We start from the raw sequence: 18,932 nt of genomic DNA, 5'->3' as shown, positions 1-18,932 counted from the left end.
GGCAGAGCTGGGACTGAAACCGGCCCTTCTGGATAGACTCTGCCTAAATTACCCGTAGAGACCAGTCCAGTAATGAATCAGTGCCCACCATGTGCTGAGTACTCTACCGAGCTCTGCAGAGAATGCAGAAGAAAAGGGGGATACGGTCCAGCCCGCTGAGGATTTATGATCTCTTTGGATGATTATTAGTTCCATGACGTAATAACACTAATCATTAATAATGCATTAATAATGTCTTCAAGCTCCAGAGAGCAGTCGCCTCCCTCCCCCCCCCCTCCCTCATTCCTAGACGGGCTGGTGGGTGGGCTTCCTTCTGCCGAGCCCGTTGCTGGTCCTCCCCCCCCCACCCCGCCTTCCCTGATGGGGACCCCAGGGCTGTAGGAGACAGGTTTTAGGAGCACAGGTTTCTGCATCTACACACACACTCCCACACGCAGACACACACCCAGGCCTTCTCGTCCTAACCACCCTTTAATCAGCACGATTCTGACCCCTACGACTTTCTGTTTGCTGGAGGTAGCTCTCCCCCTATAAGCTGTTCTTCAAAACTCTTAGCCTTTCTGCGTGTGCTTGGTGTGGTGCATGAAAAGTCGATTCTTTGTGTTGCTCCCATCTCGAGGGGAGGTCGTGAGGGTTAGCCCTCGGCCGAGGCCACTGGGGGGTCCGGGGAGGGCTCCGAGGGGCCGGGCGGGGAGGACGGAGGGGAGAACCGCTTAGCCGGGCGCCCCCTCCCGCACTGGCTCTGCTCCCCTTCCTGGGGGCCGGCGTCCGCGGGTGCAGCCAGGAGACCCCGAGCAGGCCGAGGGACGGCTCCGTCCGCCGCAGAGCCAGAAGAGGGTCCTCGTCCCCCACCCCCACCCCACCCCCCCGCAGGAGGCGGCAGGGCCGGGCTGGGCAGGGGGCAGGGGGCAGGGGGCAGGCCGGGCCTCGGAGCTGGGCGGGCGGCCGAGGGCAGGCTGGTGAGGCGGGGAGCAGCCGGGCGGCCGCCGAGCCCGCGTGGCTGACCCGTCCCTGTCCTTGCTTTCCCCCCCTCCCCCCGCTCCCCGCCCGCAGGTGCCCATTCTGCATTTATTCCACCAACCGCCCCGCCGCCATGGAGTGCCACCTCAAGACCCACTACAAGATGGAGTACAAGTGCCGGATCTGCCAGACGGTGAAGGCCAACCAGCTGGAGCTGGAGACGCACACCCGCGAGCATCGCCTCGGCAACCACTACAAGTGCGACCAGTGCGGCTACCTGTCCAAGACCGCCAACAAGCTCATCGAGCACGTGCGCGTGCACACCGGGGAGCGGCCCTTCCACTGTGACCAGTGCAGCTACAGCTGCAAACGCAAGGACAATCTCAACCTGCACAAGAAGCTGAAGCACGCCCCGCGCCAGACCTTCAGCTGCGAAGAGTGCCTGTTCAAGACCACTCACCCCTTCGTCTTCAGCCGCCACGTCAAGAAGCACCAGAGCGCGGACAGCCCCGAGGAGGACAAGAAGGGCCCGGCTCCGGCCCCCAAGGAAGCCGCCGGCCCCGGGGCCCCGCTCCTCGTGGTCGGCAGCGCCCGCCACCTCCTGTCTCCCCTGTCGGTCATGTCCGCCTCCCAGGCTCTGCAGACCGTGGCCCTGTCGGCCGTCCACGGCGGTGTCGGCGGCGGCGGCGGCGGTGTCGGCGGCGGCTCCGAGCCCAACTTGGCACTCAAGGCCTTGCCCTTGAATGGCTCCCCTTTGCGCTTTGACAAGTACCGGAACTCGGATTTCGCCCATCTCATTCCCTTGACGATGTTATACCCCAAGAACCAGTTGGATCTCACATTCCACCCTCCCCGACCTCAGACTGCGCCGCCCAGCATCCCGTCCCCCAAACACTCCTTCCTCGCCTATCTCGGACTAAGAGAGAGAGCGGAGACTGTCTGAGGGCAGCCGGGCTCTGTACCAAAAACCAAGAGACAGAGACAAAAACACAAAACTCACAGAACTTAAACACAACCCCAGCAGGTGTACGTTGCTGCAAAACCTACAGACCCGCCCAGGTCTGACCACGTGTACTGTATATCTTTAGTGAGGAATAGAGAATTGGCTCTGTGTGTATACCTATTGCATTGACCTGAAAGCTGCTTTATCCAATCTTCAGAGAGGTGACCTACTGCATCCGTCTACCTTCAGAGGCATGCCTCCCCAGCCACACACTCCCACCCTCAGCCCTTCTCCGTCCTTTGAAAGGAAATTCGTCTTGTTAAACCCTAAAGAGAGTGTCCTTAGTAGCAATCAGCACTCGTAAGCTTCTGTACCGGTGCATTTTGTTTTCTGTTGGGTGAATGGGGCGTGTGGGCGTTTGTGGATTTGGAAAGAGACAGCCGTGTGTCGTATGCCATAACATTTGCACATTCTTCGTACTGGCTTCTTTCACAGGGATGAACGTTCTTTGCCCTCCTGGGTTGTTCATCCACGGCAGTCGCTCCCCGAGCTCCTTCATTACCTTTCCCTCTCTATTTTGTGGCTACAGAGTGGTAGGGCCTGGTGCTTAGGCGATGAAGGAATGGTAGACATCTCAGTGCTGCCTGAGATTTCCGACGGAGTCCTGGAGACCTTTTGCTCGCACCTCTGGTTATGAAGATGCGAGCAGTTGAGAGCCCCATCTGGAAGAAATAGCTTGCAGCGCTGCAGCCAACATCACAACACTTAAGTGTGTTTTGTGTGTGTGTCCATACATATGCAGTGTGTATGGTACACACACACAGTGCATCATTTTTTTAAGGGCAGATTATATATATATATGTGTGTGATGTATTAAGTCAGTGGTTACCATTTGTTTGCAGGAAAAGAAAAATTGTATGAGTGAAAAATTTTATGGTTGATAAATCCAGCCAAGGAGATTAAAAGGGGTTTGGATAAATTCTGGGTATAAATGCTCAGACTAAAAAAGAAATGGCAGTTTTGCACAGTGCTTTTGGTCTTGCACTAGTTTTTGTTTCTCATCTGCAAAAAAGAAAAGTAAAATAAAAGGAAGAAAATGTACCTTTTTTATGGAAAGAGTAGACTGTATGTTTGAAACTTTTGTCATAACCTCTTTGACATATAACGACCCAACAAAAAGGTGCTGTTAGTCCTACCGTTCAGTTTATGCCCCTGAGACGTTTCCATTGTGTTTGCAGGTTGTCAGGCTATAGCGGTATTCTCCATGTTATTAATAATTCTGTATTCCATTTTGTTAACACCTGGTAGATATAACCTGCTAGGAAGCTAACTTTATACTTATTTAAAGCTCTTATTTTGTGGTCATTAAAATGGCAACTTATGTGCAGCACTTTATTGCAGCAAGAAGCAGATACGGATTGGTTGTACAGCCCTTTGCTATTCTTAAAAAGTAATGGGTGACTTAAAAAGAAGAAAAGGAAAAGAATCTTTGGCTAAACATGTTAATGGCTTGTATTTTTTAAGACAACAGAATTTCCAGTATGAAACAGGCTGAAGAGCAGAAAGAAATGTGCTTTGTATAATAATGAGAAGTTTGGAATATAAAAGTTTATATATTATTTATCTATTGAAGAACTGGTGTACAGGAGGAATGCTTTCTTACTGCGTTGCTGTTTTCCATCATGTGTTATCCTAGGGTTGGGATTTTTTTTTTTTTTTCATCTATTCCACCGGGGGAAAATAAAAGCATCCCTAATTTTCTTCCTCTAGTCAGTTTGCTTCACTGAAAGCTCCCCTTGAAATTGGTACCATTCTACAGGAGTCCAGAAGTCTGTACCTTCTGTCCACACCATGGTCGTCCCCTATAGCCACCCTTCCTCCCCCAGACCTAGCAGGTGTGCTACACTTCCCTTGCCAGTCATCCAGCCCTGGCAAACCTGTTTACACTAAGGAGATGTCTCCAGGGGCAGGGAAGCTGAGCCAGCTAGGGCAGGAAGCTCCCGCACCCTGGGTCATCTTCCAGCAGAGACATCTGTTCTTGGCCACGTTTGAAACGTCATTCAACGTTGCCATATCAATGTCTCAGTAAAAGACACTATAGACAGTTATGGACAATACACTCCAAGAATACTGGGCTTATGGGTGGATTGGTTTTTTTAAAGTCACGTCTTTTTCCCCATATAATGGAGAATGTGCCACTTGGCTAATCATGTGCTTTCACAACTACAAGTTCAGTGATGTCAGGAAAGAGGGCCATGGTGATCCCACAGAGGCTGGCAGAAGGGCGAATCCCACGTGAGCACCAGCAGGTTAAAAACCTGACGGGTGGCCCTGACAATTAAAACTGCGGATTTTACAGCATGCCACTTGTGCAATACGAGGTCCTAGGGTGAAACTTTCAAGATCAAGAAGGGTTTTGGAAGGAGACAATTACCGCTCAGATGCTTGCCACTGAACTTGTATTTGAATGACTTAGTCATGCTTAATGTAATTGGGCAACTTTTTTAGCACTTTGGAAAGAGTCATCCATCTTTCTGGTAAATTATAAAAGTTTTCTGAGTGAGAAAAGGTGTGTTTGGAGTTTGTTTGACTTTTTATATTATTATTATTGTTATTAATAAAGAAAAATCTACAGCATTTTTCAGACTCCACCGAAGTAATATGTACCCCTGAATTTGGTTTGCAGTTTGATACTCAGGGAAGGATGTATTCCATAGATATCCTTTCCGTGTAGAACACTAATGTCTTTGAGATAGTCACCTGCCAACTAACTTCAATTCTGTTTTCACTATGCATTCTTCAATGAAAGCTAGCTTATTTTTCCATATAGTAATGCAGTTAGAGCTCTCAGCACTTTCTTCTCTCCTTTTTTTAACTCCTCATATTATGTTCAGATGATCATACTGTCACGGTTTATGTACATTACTGAAAATTTGTATTGTATAAAGCTTTTTGCATTACAAGGCTGTACAGGGTCATTTTGACAGTAACTGGTATATTCCTTTGCATCTTATGTTGCATTGCCAATTTCTAGTGTATCCAGTTTGGAAGTATAATATACTCTAATTAAAAAAAAAAAAAAGGTTGGCTATACTCTTGTTTCTTTTTCTTTCTTGGGTGCCATCCTTGGCTACTTGTTAATCTCATGGTTTTGTCTTGCTTTGTTCTGATTTTCGCATTTCAGTGTATTTTAGATAAGTTAAGGAAGTGTCCACTACTAGTTATAACTACTGCAAAATGCCAAGTTTTGAACAACCATGGTTCTAATGCAAACTGTTACTATGTAAATCATTCATGGCCATTAGGATCAAGAGCGTATCCATCGATCAGTACAGCTGCAGGCCGGCTCCTTCCTGAAAATACTTAGTGACATTTAAAAGTGTTCACCAGCCTTACCCTCTCCTGCTTAACAGCATTTTATTGACCCCATAGCCATAGGGGGGAAAAGCAGATGAGTAATTCCATTTGTCTTAATGAAGTCTGGCAACTATGAGACTGTAATGAGGGGGGAAATGATATGCTTTGCAAGCTAAATAATAATCTATCCAAATGCAAGTAAGGGTTCCCCATTCAAAGGAAGGTGCCAGAGAAAGAAACTGAGCCCAAAAGAGAGAAAGAGAGAGAGAGAGTGAGAAAGCACACTGATACGTTGAAACAATTTTTTTAAAAATCCATTTTTAAGTTCTGTCCATTAGAGAACTTCCCCATGAATCCTTGATGGTTGATGAAAAATATAAAGCAGCAAAAGAGAATATTTTGCCTGGTTCACAATTTGCATGCTTCTAAGTATAACGTCCTTGGCTTGTTGGAAGAAATTTTGAACTGCTTCACTCTAACATTTAAAAAGATCAAATTTACCTTTCATAAAATGAGATAATGTAGGAGAACCCACTTTGAAAATGGCCAGACACTATTCTCCCCTTCATTTGTTCATCCAGTACCTGTGTTTAAGTGATTGAATCAAGTTCTCTCACTTGATTCAAATACTGTTTGTTTGGGGATGGCTGGTATTTATTGAAAATATTAAAGTAAGTCAGACTTCTTGGCTTTTTGCTAGCACTACAGCAGGCATGGCATCTCATTTTGTGTACGTATTTTTTTCCCTTAGATTCCACACCTACCTCACATTTTCCCTTTGGTTGAAAAAAGCCAGAAGTAGAAAGAAAATGATCATCAGTTTGGCAATTGTTTCCCCTGTTAATGGGCTCCCAGTGACGTTGAGCAGTGGCTGGGATGGGAGCCCATGACAGGACCCACCTCATCCTTCCTCTCCTTCACTCACCCAGAGAGCGCTGCATGTGGACTCCAAGCCAGTCATGCGGCCCCTGTTTGAATTTAATACCAGATCATCCATACTTTTCCTACTGTCGTGTTAAATAAATAGACTGTAAGCAAAGACTCAAGGCCATGTTTTCTGTAACGTCTCTACGGCTGATTGGCCCCATTTAGTGGACACCAGAAACCATCCTTGACCGTTTCATAGAGCCGCAGTGCTGGTCACGGGGGAACAAGGAGAAATGTCAAGGCTTGATGAGCACTGGTACCTCCATACCCACAGTCAGGGCGTCACATTAGAACCCTCGCTTGCCAAAGGTCACGTGGGGCTCATGAAGGATTTGCAGGGGAAGGCATGTCTCCTTAGTGGCCGAAACACAGAATCTAGTCACCTCAGGGCTTTCAGTCCTTGGGGAGGAGCTCATACAAAAGGGGAGGGAGGGATGGAAAGGGACAGCAGCTGAGTGATCTCAACCGTTTGAAGTGGGACATAAGCCGTCAGGGGGCTCGTGCAAAATAAACAAAACCTCATCAGTTTTTCACTCAGAGAATGTAAAACTGGAATCTTTCACAACGGTGACTTAGAACCTGTGTGCAAAATCGCAGGATCTGAGAATACGCTTGGGATTCGGACTCCATTCCAAGGAGCCATCAATCACAGATGTTCAAGAGACCCCAGCCAACAATCTTTTGCTTATAGAACTGTCTCAAAACAAGAATCTCACGCAAAGTGAGCTTTATTTTGCAAGTAATTACAATTCACTAAGAAAGCAAATGTCCATAATGCAGGCCCTGGGGTAAATCAAATGTGGCTCTGGGGACCTAGGGGCCCATTCTTCTCCCGTCCAAGGTCTGAATTATATGAGGTTATCAATCAGGGTCTCTTCTTTATAAGGTAGTAGTTCTCCCATTCATAATTCTTTCTTGATAGCTGGATCTGTAAAACAGGAAAATGTCAATCCTGCTCATGTTGGTAGGAGCTGCAGAGGAGAAAAGGAAAATCAATCGCTGTATCCCCTTAGAATTCCTTTTTTGATGGAGTTAAGGTAAGAATAGTTAATTCGTTGTCAGTTTTCAATAGAATTATAGAACTAGAACACAGAATCTATCTCAGTTCATACTTCTAAATTATTTTCCCCTACACCAGCCCCTACAGGTGGCTTTCTACCCTATTTAGTGAGACTATCTGGAGTACAGATAATGTTATCCAACCACAAAAGACATTCCTGTGGAGTTAGATCACCTGAGTTTGAAGTCTGACTCGAAAGCACCTTATAAAAAGAAAGATTGGGACTTCCCTGGTGGCGCAGTGGTTGAGAATCTGCCTGCCAATGCAGGGGACATGGGTTTGAGCCCTGATCTGGGAAGATGCCACATGCTGTGGAGCAACTGGGCCCGTGAACCACAATTACTGAGCCTGCGCGTCTGGAGCCTGTGCTCCGCAACAAGAGAGGCCGCGATAGTGAGAGGCCCATGCACCGCGATGAAGAGTGGCCCCCGCTTGCCGCAACTAGAGAAAGCCCTCGTGCAGAAACGAAGACCCAACACAGCCATAAATAAATTAATTAATTAATTTTAAAAAAAAAGAAAGATTGAACTAGATGGTCTCTAAGACCCCTTCCACCCTAACAGATAACATATAATATACGAAGATTCCATTACTCTTTCTAAACAAGCAAAAGTCAGTAGTCCTTTGAAGCAAAAGTGGTCACAAAGCAGAATCCTTGCAGGGCAGTTAGAGCAAAAAATGGCACCTCAACGTTTTCAAGCCACAACAGACTTAAGCGAGAAAACAATGACTAAAAATATTTTTTTGCCCACTTCAGAGTTTGGGAGGCCTAAAAATGTGTCTCTTCTGATTAAACACTAAGTCATCATGCTTGGATTGCCTGCAGTCATCTTGAGGGTGGCTTAAACGTACTTTACCAAACTATGGGTACTTAATCTGGTGAGATGAGGTGGGGGTAGCCAGGTGGGGATGGAAAGGTTTCGCCCTGCCCGTCTTCATCTCTCTAACTCTGCCCCCTCCTTCTCCCATCACCTGCTTCCAACCTCCTCACAGTACAGCTGTGACTGCTAAGCTCTCTGCCGACCATGTTTCAGATGTTTTTCTGGGGAAGAGCAAATGGTTTCTTTTAACAGGTAATGAAAGACATTTGAGTTTTAACATAATGAAGGAATATATTGATACTATTCTCATTTTGCCACTTTTTGAGAAAGACTCTCAGCCCAAGAACTCTAAGCACATTATCAAAGCTCCCAGGCTCTTCCATTGGATAGAAAGGCTCCATGTGTTTTACAGAGACACAGGAAATATCCGATCTGTCCCCATCATCAGACAAGCAAAACTAAAAGAGTAAACACTGGGCTAGGACCTGAGAAATTTATCTAGGCATCCTCCAGCCTGAATTCTAGAATGATGTCTCTCCAGTCTCAAAGATTTCTAGATAAGAGATGCCATCACTTGGCTTCAGTGTTCTCTTATTTTTATTTAACTGCAATTCCTAATTAGTGGTCTACAGACTTCTCAGTGTGTATTATAAAGGACCATCAGGGACTTCCCTGGCGGTCCAGTGGTTAAGTCTTAGCTTTCCAATGCAGGGGGTGCAGGTTGGATCCCTGGTCGGGGAGCTAAGATCTCACCTGCCTCGCGGACAAAAAACCAAAACATAAAACAGAAGCAATATTGTAGCAACTTCAATAAAGATTTTAAAAATGGTCCACATCAAAAAAATCTTAAAAAAAAAAAAAAAAGACCATCAAGTCCCCTGTCCCCTTATGTCCCACTTCAAATAGAATGCCTATTAGAACATTCCCCATGCAATGGGTTTAATCAGCATTTGTAGCCTCTCTCTCTCTTTTCTGGGCTCTACTAAAAAGCTGAACCCTGACATTTATTTTGGAAAGAAATTCCAGAAATAAAGGTGGGAAACTAGATGCAAGCAAGTAAGAGGGGAAAGCCAATCCCAGGGCACATCGGTGAGCTAGATCATTGTTGTGAACAACTGGGATGCAGTCCGTCTGGGAAACCTCACGAGGAGCTTTGTAAATAAATGTATTTCAGAATTGACAGCCCAGGGGAGAGAAGGGAGAAGGGGCCGGAGTAGCCGCAGAGAGTGTTAACTCCCTTGCACTTCCAGCTTTGCCCATGATTTGGAGTGGCTGAGTAGGTCCCCACAGACAGCCACAGAGGTGGCAAAGAAGCCAGTGGTGCAGAAAGCAAGAGCTGCTTGGTGAAGCTGAGGGAAGATGCTGTCAATCACATCCGACCGTAGCCGGTTGCTACAGCAAAGGCTGGAGTAATAAGGTGAGTTTGTGAGATGCCGAACAATAGGTGTCTGATACAATGGTCATATTTGGCTTAAATGTTGGCATCACTTTAGCCTCTAAACCAACGTTGGCTACACATCCAACCTATTAGGTTAGCTTGACGCTCTTCTCCTTTCCTCCACTGGGAGCTGGGCAGAGCCAAGGCAGTGTTGGGTCATGGTGCTATGGAAGGGAAGAGGTGGCACATGAGAAGCAGGTAAAGGCCCTCTCTCCTGTATGGCTCAGTTTAGAGTCCTCCCTTCTTTGGCGTTTGCTTTTTGATTTCTCTAACGAGATTGAGCCCTTCTAGGACTTGATTAAGGGGAAATCACTTGACAGGGACATGGGCTGTCTCCCACCTCAGAGAGCCTCCTTGACCTGGGAAAGCCCCATGAGAGCCCAAAATGAGGCCAGCGGTGAGGGACCATCCCCCAGACTCGGTGGCCACCTTAAGCCCAAGCAAAAGGCATCCTGGTGGCTCTCCTAGGTCCTAACTTCTCGTGAATGCAGGTCCAGCAAAGGGGTTGGCAGCCAGAACTCATTTAGGAATAAAAAAGTTACATTTGCCTGGCATTTTCTTTGCACTTGTATCTCCCACGGGAACCTGGGGCTGAACAGCAAGGTATCTGTCCTCATGGAAAACAACTGACTGAAAATTGAAATGTTCAGATATTTCACCTGTTTCTTTCCATCTCTAACCCACAACTGGCAGTCCTTTCACTAATGGAAGATTGGGCTAAGCATGGTTACATAGAACATAGAGAGACTGCATCAAGAACATACACAATACAGATATAAACATTATAGATATGCATTTGTGTGAGAGCATCCAGAAGGAAGACAATGAATTTTATTATTCTGGAATTCACAATATTAAAAGATAGTATTTTTCATTTTTCCTTTGTACTGCTGAAAATAAATACAGGTTGATGAAAGAGTAACATATGAAAAGAATAATTAAGGGTCAAAGAAATCTCATTAATCAGAATATCCCCTTGCCCATCTTTTCTACAATTAAATAAATGGGCATAGCAATGGGCCATCACCATACTATTGGTCAAGGTCCCATCTCTTTATGGCATCAGGCAATAGACATGGCAGCAATCATTGAATATGCAGGAGTCTTGGTTATGCAAAGAGGCCAATGTGTCTTTTTAAATGGGCAGAATAATAATTTCCCGTTGATGAAGGACTTTACAATTTGGCGTGTCTGCCTGTGAGGAAGGCTAAATTGTGTTTATGTGTGATTTTGTGTCACAGGATCCTGCCTTTAAATATGAGCTCCTCACATTACCCATAATCCACTGCCTCGCTCATTATTATTCTCTGCACCTGTTCTCCATAACCCAGAGTTTCCATCCCAGTTGCCATGTTCTAAAGCAAGCCCAAGCCTATCCAACCAATCACTTCTCCCTGCAAACCCCAGACTCCACTTCCACTCTAACCTTGACCAATTTCTCTCCTTTGCATTCATTATTTAGTGAGCAACCAATATGCGGAAAGTCATGTGCTGGCAGCTGGTAAGAAACAGAGATAAGTAAGATACATTCCCTAGCTTTGAGGCATTTACCAACGCATAGAAGAAATGCACTTTTGAGCAAATGCATTATAATACCAGGAAAAAATACGCATAAATTGCTATAGAAATATTGAATAAAGAGTGACTACTTCCAACCAGGGTGACAGGAGGCTTTGTGGGGGACAGAGCATGCCAACTGTAATCTGAAGGCTGAGTAGGATTCTCAGAGGCGGGAAAAGTGGGGAGGGCATTCCAGATTGAGAGAACAGCTTGAGGAAAAGCAAGAAGGTGAGAAATTGCATGGTGGGTTCTGTTGTGCTAGAAGATTATAATGAAACCAAACAAAGCCAGCTTGTGCAGGGCTTCAAATCCCTTGTTAAGGAGCCTGAACATCTAAACAACTCTCTAGTTAATAAGAGCTGAGAAAAAATTTTGAGGAGGAGAATGGCAGGATCTGACCTGTGTGTTAGGAAGATAATTCTAGCAGCGCTGCAAAAGGAGGACTCGAAAGACAAAAAAGAACCCGAGAGACGTGGTAGGTTCAAATATCCTGAACTGAAGGCATCATGTTCTCCCTTAAATCTGCCCCTTAAGCATGTGTTCTTTAGACCAATAAGGGCACACCCACCCTCCAAGTTACTTGAGCTCCAAAACTTGGGGTCAACTTTGCCTCCTTCTGTCTCTCCTCTGCCTTTCTCTTCCTCCCTTGCTTTGGACGCTAATCCATCAAATTCCTGCTCATTTTATCTGCCAAGACCTGTATGAATCTCTCCTGTCTTTTCCCCTCTTCACATCTTGGTGCAGATCCTCGGCATCCTTGCCAGGTGTCTCACAATAATTTCCTCTCTGAATAGGACATTCTTGGGTAGAAAAGCCTGTGAAGAAAGTATTCTAGAGATCAGAAGAAAGTTCGTGATCAGACTTGTAGACACAAAGGTGGTATTTGGAGCCAGCGGCGAGGGTGACAACACAATGGCGGCAAGAGCAACAACAACAAAGGCACCAAAGACAGAACCTTGGGAGACGCCAACTTTACAGGAGGAGGAGGCCACAGGAGACTGAGGAGCAACGATCAGAGAAGTCACGGCCGAGCACAGCGCTTAGAAGGAGCCGCGGGAAGAGGGTCACTTACATGAAATTGCACAGAAGGATGAGGAGGCTGAGGTTGAATTGCACAGCCTTTACCGATTTGCTGGTCCTTGGTGATCTTTCAGGATGCAGTGTCAGTGACAGGTTGGGGGTGGAAGCCAAATTCCAACAGGTTAAAGAATGAATTGATGGTGAGCAGCTGGTGACAAGGAGAAAAGTCTACTCTTGTATTAAGTTTGGTAGTGAAAGAAAAAAAAAAATCATGCGTGCCTCGTACTTGCCCAAAGATGTCAAATCATCCCTTCCTTCTCAGGGAGATCTAACCTGTCCCATCACTACTTCACAGTCCTTCGAAGAGAAGAGAAAGCTGCTGACCTTACAATCCCAGCCGTGCTCCAAACCAATTTTCCTCATCATTTTTGGTATAATTCATTCTGTGAAGTGCCTGTGGTCTGTCTTCATACCATCCCTGCTCTTGCTATCTGCCTGGACCAGTTTCTGTCAGTCAAAGACATCTGCAGGAAAAGGGCTGCATGGGTAAAATTTAGTAGTACTTCTCCTACATACAAGAGTCTGGAGAATTGCAAAAAAAGAAAAATGGTCAAGGGATGGAAAGCCACCCCCCCCCCACTACTGTGGCCAGAATGATAAAATAATGAGTCCAGTGTGAAAAGATGAAGGCTTAGAAAGGAATATGATAGGTCTCTTAAACGACATGATGGAGGGACTTCCCTGGTGGTCCAGTGGTTAAGACTCCATGCTTCCACTGTGGGGGGCACAGGTTTGATCCTGGTCGGGGAACTAAGATCCCACACGCAGTGCAGCCTGCCTAAAAAAAAAAAAAAAAAAAAAAAAACACACATGATGGATATGGCCAGAAAGGACAGACTCAGTCACCAAATTCCAGAAGATTAGACCTCAGGGATAAATCCTGAAGCTTAAAAGTGATTGTTTATGTTGGAGCCCTGGTCTCACGCTACCCTGACTGTCATTTCCTGATGCGTTGCAAACCCCACCTTTGTGGAAAGCAGTGGGTCTCCAGCCCTTCTAGAATGCACACCACTCAGCTGGGGTAAAAGAGCTACAGCTCAGTGATCCTCCCCGTGCCTGCTGCCAACTCGCCAACAGGAAAAAAATAACCCTCATCAGACATAATGGAAAGAAGGGTACAGGGTTTTATGAGCTGGAAGTGAAATAATCTGTTTCTTATTAAATATCATGAGAAAATTATTAATTCATGCCAGAAACACAAATATAAATATTATCATATTGAAAGCGTTTATTCTGAAGGAGACCATCTGGCAGGGCCTCTCAGACCACACTTTGACAAGCAGAGTGTATGTGTCACCCTGGCGGGCTCTTCCATTAAAGCAGTGAATCCAGAGGAAGTGAAAATGGAAGGGTTTTTAAAGGGGAGTACTTTGCAGTAATGACATCTGCTAGATACTTATCACATGTTTCTCTAGAGGTGGGCCAGCTTGTACAAATGCTATTATATGAAAACTTAAATGTTCAAAACAAGGGGTAGTGATTATTTCAGAATCTCTCCCCTTAAAATTGGATTCTCTTCTTGGGTACCAAATTCCAGAAGAGTATATACCTGCAAATGTATAGAGCATTCATTGTTTAACATAAATGTAGGAGGGAAGATGAAGGAAAATGTAGGAAAGAGAAGACACAATTATAGATTAACCAAAAATTGAAAATACAGAATCCTGAAAATATGAAGTAAATGCATGGTTCTTTTTGGTAAAATGCAGTTTTAAAAACCTCACACTGTCACTTTTTTTTTTTTTTAATTTATTTTTGGCTGTGTTGGGTCTTCGTTTCTGTGCGAGGGCTTTCTCTAGTTGCGGCAAGTGGGGGCCACTTTTCATCGCGGTGCGCAGGCCTCTCACTGTCGCGGCCTCTCTTGTTGCGGAGCACAGGCTCCAGACGCGCAGGCTCAGTAGTTGTGGCTCACGGGCCCAGTGGCTCCGCGGCATGTGGGATCTTCCCAGACCAGGGCTCGAACCCGTGTCCCCTGCATTGGCAGGCAGATTCTCAACCACTGCGCCACCAGGGAAGCCCCTGTCACTTTTTTGCAGGAAGGCAGGGGGATATCTATAATTTGGAAAACATCCCCCTCTCTGGAGACAGATGGAGCACTGTTTACACACAAAGTGGAGGAAACCCTGCACTCCAGAAAAGAAGAAATGCTGATGGCAGCTTGAAGAAATGCCTGATTCCCTTGAGGATCCACGTGGACCGTTTTCATCTGCCTGCCCTACATTCTCAGAAGACTCTGAGCTTAATTTTGCTCACATCTTCTGCCTTCACTTGCTCCAAGGTGCTACTGTTGGTTGAATATTAGTGCTGTGTTGGAACCTTTCCCAAATCTCTCTCCTCTATGTCACAAATCAAGTCCAATGGGTAGTCCTAGAGAATCTCTGAAGAACAATTCCTCAGTCTAGAATAAGGGAGGTCAGCAGAGCCGACCCTGATGGGCTTCCAGTACTTGAGAGTTTATTCCCATCTTGGCCTTAACCCAAGACCACCAGGCATCCACCTACCAAAGTTCAATCGCTACATATGGAGTCATCTGAAAAGGGCCACATGACACACCAAAACGATATTAATAGGATATACTCCATTCCTACTTACTTAGGCCTGTCTCAAATGCTAGTGAGAATGCCAGCATCTATCAACGAGGAGCTCCGTGTCTGTCAGGGGTTTTGAGGCTACATGGTATTTGGGGTTACTCAAGCCCTAATTACCTTTTAGTTAGGAGAGTGAGTAATTCAGATTACATTCTCTTCTCTTACTGTCTCTTCATATCAAACACTTTAGTGTGTATATTAGAAGTCGAAGAAATGGCCCCCATCCAATCCAAATCTCCTAGGAGAATTTGGAACCTCAATGTTAACACCTGTATTCCTCATATTTTTAAACGTTTAATAACTATCTTTAGTCCTTTTCAAAAGGTAAGACACACACATGATAAATAAAAACCAACCCAATGATTATGTTTCAGGAAGAATAATTGTGTTTGCATCTTCTGCTTTTCCTTTGCTCAAAGATACTCTGGGTTGAGCCTTTCCTAAATCTCTCTCCTGTATGCCACATACAAACTCCAAAGGGTGGACTGAGAGAATTTATAGAATGAATTCCTCAGGCTAGAATAGTAAGCTTCTGGGGGTGGGGGGGTGAGGCGGGGGATGGCAGAGCTTCATACACCAGAACTTAAGCCAAGGGTCCTGACCTGCTATAAGTCTGGTCACTGTTCTGCCATCTTTGTCCAAATTTATGATCTATTCAGGACAGCTCATTTAGTGACAAATGAGATTACAGGAATGAGGGAACAAACTATTTGCCTATGCTTCTTATAAGCTATTAGTCATAAAAAGGAATATTTAGGTAGGTAGATGAAGGATGAGTAAGAGAGAGAGAATGAGAGTTACAGAGAAATGGCAGGAATTTGGAGCATCTAATTTCATTTCCTCATTATATACAAGAAGAAACTGTGGCATGTACGGGGTGGGGGAAGGTCAGAGAGGAGAGAGAGAGAGACAGAATGAAACAAAGATATTTGCTTAAAAATTTATAAAAATAATAATTTTTTCTATAAGTCATATTAACCCAAGGTGGTCTTATGGTTCAGTTTCAGCATCAAATCCCAGAAAAACAGTCCCACAGAAAAAAATATAATTAACAGCAATTCAAGTCTTAGCCTCTCCATAAAACACCAAGGAAGGGAGTACATTCTTGATGTATATCCAAAGATCTTAAAGATCTTCTTAGGACATTTTCTTCACCTCACTGACAATGAACTCCTCCAAACCTACTCTTCTCACTCTCTCTAGAACCCCTTAAAGTTCTGCCCAAAGTTCAGGCCACATAGCCACTTCTCTCTCCTCCTCAGAACCTTTATATAGATCAATTTAACCTTTCTGGTTTATTCCTCACCACCCCACATCCTGGAACTAAAGGTTTGGGCCTTCAGATTGAAAGAGCCTATCAGTATCAAGGAGGATACACTTAAAAAATAAACTCACAAATAGAGACATCATAATAAAACTCCAGAACATCAAGGTGAAAAAGACAGTGCTAAAAGAGTCTACAAAGGAGTGAGAGTCAGATCAACCACAGAAGTTTCAAGAAAATAATGGAACAATAGCTTAGAAATGCTCAGGAAAAATGAATTTGGACTTAGAGTTCCATAACAAACCAAACTAACACTGGAGAGAGATGAAAATAAACTCTCAGGAAAGTTTATTATCCACAGACACTCTCTGGTGGAGAAAGGAGAAGAACAAAGGAAAACCTACCAGAGAATGTACTCCAGCCAGAAGAAAAATGAATCCAAATGATAATGAAGGGGTAAAGGAGAATATATTCGTTTTTTATTTTTGCAATTAAAAAGTAACTTTTGAAAAGATTGGGGAGAAAGAAAAATAGGAAATACAACTTAATTCTTGACTTTTATATCCATTCCATTTTACCTTTGTATAATATGTCATTACAGCTTACAAAATGCTTTCAGATAAACTGTCAGTAGCCATAATCACAGGACCTACAAAAATATGTTTTAAGAGGGACCATGTTGGAACAAATAATAGTTCCAATAAAACCTGGAATTGCCCTTCCTGAGGGTGGTAATGCTCTTCTTGCCATGGAAGCTGACTGCCTTGCACCAATCATCATGATGACAATGACAGTGGCTCTGAGGAGGGGCGATGAATGTCAGGTTTAGCAGACTGTTTTTCTTACTCTGCCTGCCAAGTTGGACTCGATTATGAATTGGTAGGGAAGGAGCTCAACAGAAGTAAGAACTATAAAATTTCAGACCAGCTGATGCACTGAAAAGGGACTCGTTAGACGCTCAGGCTATGAGGGCTGGGGACTGGAAACCTCTCGCTGCCAGGATGTAGCCAAAGGGACCCACTCTGTGCAAGAGGCCGGCTAATAAAAGATCTTAGGCTCCACAAAGGCTTCTGTTGAGAGGTCTATGGTGCTATTGCCTATGATGATACACACGATGAATGTAGGGCTTGGAATCTCTCGCTTGAACTTTTTGACGCCATCCCGGTGTGTGCCAGAAAAAGAGCAGCTGTCGAAAAGCAAACATTTTCCTGTCTCTAAAAATAAAATGCTGGCAACACTTCAGACCCCTGTGCCAAGATCTGGCCCTTCCCAGGATAAACAATAGGTGGCTAAGCTGATCGGAGGCAGGCACTGAGCCCTAGGTCCAGCCTGGAATGCCTAGGTGCGGCCATGTGCAGCTGTAAAGCTAGAAGCCGGAGGGGGCCCTCCCTTCTCCACAGCTGATGGAGGGCAGCTCCAGCCCCCCAGCCAGGGACCAGCTGCAGCAGACTTGGGTTACACCAGAAACCTTGACGCAGCTGAGGTCATAGAACTCCCACCAACCCCTGCCCTCACAGCCCTGGGGTGCACGGTGATGGATCTGAGGGCCTGTGAGATCCCGTCCAGAGAAAGTTCCCTACGAAGGAAAGTTTCATAAGGATCTATCTGCATACATCACTCAGGGCTGTGGCCATCCCCCGTCAAAACCCATCATGCCCAGCTGAGAGTCCTCACCTGCTAGGCGCAGGCCCCATAAACCACCTTAGCGTGGAGATGCTATAATAACTCATCCTTCCCACTCTAATTCCCTCCCAGCTCGTCAAATGCTTCTACAGCCCCTGTGCCTTGTCATTAGGGTTCAAATCTTCCCGAGACCATAAGCTTGGCTTTTTGCTGGTTTGGGGAGTTAAAAGGGCTAAGAGGGGGTTAGGGGAAGAGAGGGACTAAATACAGCAAATATTTGCAGACATAATCACTCCAGAAACACGCTTCAGTGGAACAGAGTGTAGGGCCTATCCAGATGACGGATGTCACTCACCCAAGTGTCATATCATAAATAAAACTGAATGAGCCCATTCTCCTGTGGAACCAGAGTGACGCCTGTTCACACTATAAATATTTATGTAGTCATGGTCCTTAAAAGACTTTATTTTTCCAGGTAAGTAGACTTTAATGAAAAAGTTAAGCAGAGCTTTTCCTGCCATTACGGAACAGTCGCTGCAGCTTTTCAACGGGTATTCCACGGAAAGGAAAAGAAAAAGAAGAAAGAAGAAAAGGAAAAAAATAAGGCTCCTTCCCAGGAGACTGCTGCTTGGGGATCTCATTTATGCCAGTCAAGGTTCATTCTCATTCAGAAAGTGCCACCCGTCAACGGGGTGGCAGAAACCAGAAGAAGCTCTATGGGTCTCCTTCGACCTTTGTAATGAAGGGAGCACAGGAAAATACTTGTCACCCAAGTTCAGACCCCTCCCACCACCTCTGCCAGGTGAGACCGTCTCCTTATTGCTCTCAGCTCTCTCTGCCTGCCTTAGTAACAGAAAAAATGTACACCTCACCCCATTACTCTGCTCACTGGAGAAGCATTCTCAGAACGTGAGGATGTGCGTCTGGGTGTCCGGAAGTGTTCACGTAAAGTCCACCACTCCTGCTTTTATCTGCTCCTGATTGCATGAAGCAGGGCACCCCAGAAACCCTGCCAGCATCTGACCCGCTTTTCCTGCTCTCTTCACCTCACACCCTCCGCCAAGAGCAAACCCCCCTTGGGCTCCCAGCAGCGCTGTCATTCTCCCCTCCTCCAAGGCACTGTGGCAATCCTGCCACCTGGAGCTCTGGAGCCATTGTCTCCGCAACAGTTCATGCTAATTTTCATGTCACTTTGCAGTTTACTCATCTCTTCAATGTACCAAAACCCTAGCCCAAGTCCACCAAGCCAGTTGCTTTCCCAGGGCTGGCCTTCTGCCAGGGCTCCCTTCCCCTCCAAACCTCAGGGTGGCC

At 45.5% G+C, this 18,932-nt stretch overlaps 1 protein-coding gene and 1 long non-coding RNA gene across 6 annotated transcripts in view; one reads left to right on the top strand and one right to left on the bottom strand.

Annotated features, from left to right (window-relative positions):
- ZNF827 (zinc finger protein 827) overlaps window positions 1–3,663 on the top strand; it is a 178,445-nt gene extending 174,782 nt beyond the window's left edge. The window contains exon 14 of one of the 5 annotated variants that reach the window (XM_028168320.2): window positions 1,054–3,663. In XM_028168320.2, the coding sequence (XP_028024121.2) occupies window positions 1,054–1,903 (850 nt within the window). In that variant the 3' untranslated portion in view covers window positions 1,904–3,663. The remainder of the gene's footprint in view (window positions 1–1,053) is intronic. The other 4 variants (XM_057547146.1, XM_057547148.1, XM_007189373.2 and 1 more) reach the window with 4 other exon arrangements.
- Window positions 3,664–6,908: 3,245 nt separating this feature from the next.
- LOC130708268 (uncharacterized) lies at window positions 6,909–18,823 on the bottom strand. Its single transcript, XR_009008422.1, has 4 exons — window positions 18,494–18,823; window positions 12,471–12,924; window positions 12,139–12,294; window positions 6,909–7,115 (listed from the first exon to the last, which is right to left on the bottom strand). It is a non-coding gene; the product is annotated as an uncharacterized LOC130708268 (long non-coding RNA).
- Between the last annotated feature and the right edge of the window lie 109 nt (window positions 18,824–18,932).

Source organism: Balaenoptera acutorostrata, chromosome 5 (genome assembly GCF_949987535.1).
Source record: "Balaenoptera acutorostrata chromosome 5, mBalAcu1.1, whole genome shotgun sequence".
Taxonomy (NCBI): domain Eukaryota; kingdom Metazoa; phylum Chordata; class Mammalia; order Artiodactyla; family Balaenopteridae; genus Balaenoptera; species Balaenoptera acutorostrata.
The sequence above is the reverse complement of the archived record's forward strand: the minus strand, read 5'-3'. Positions and strand labels throughout refer to the sequence as shown.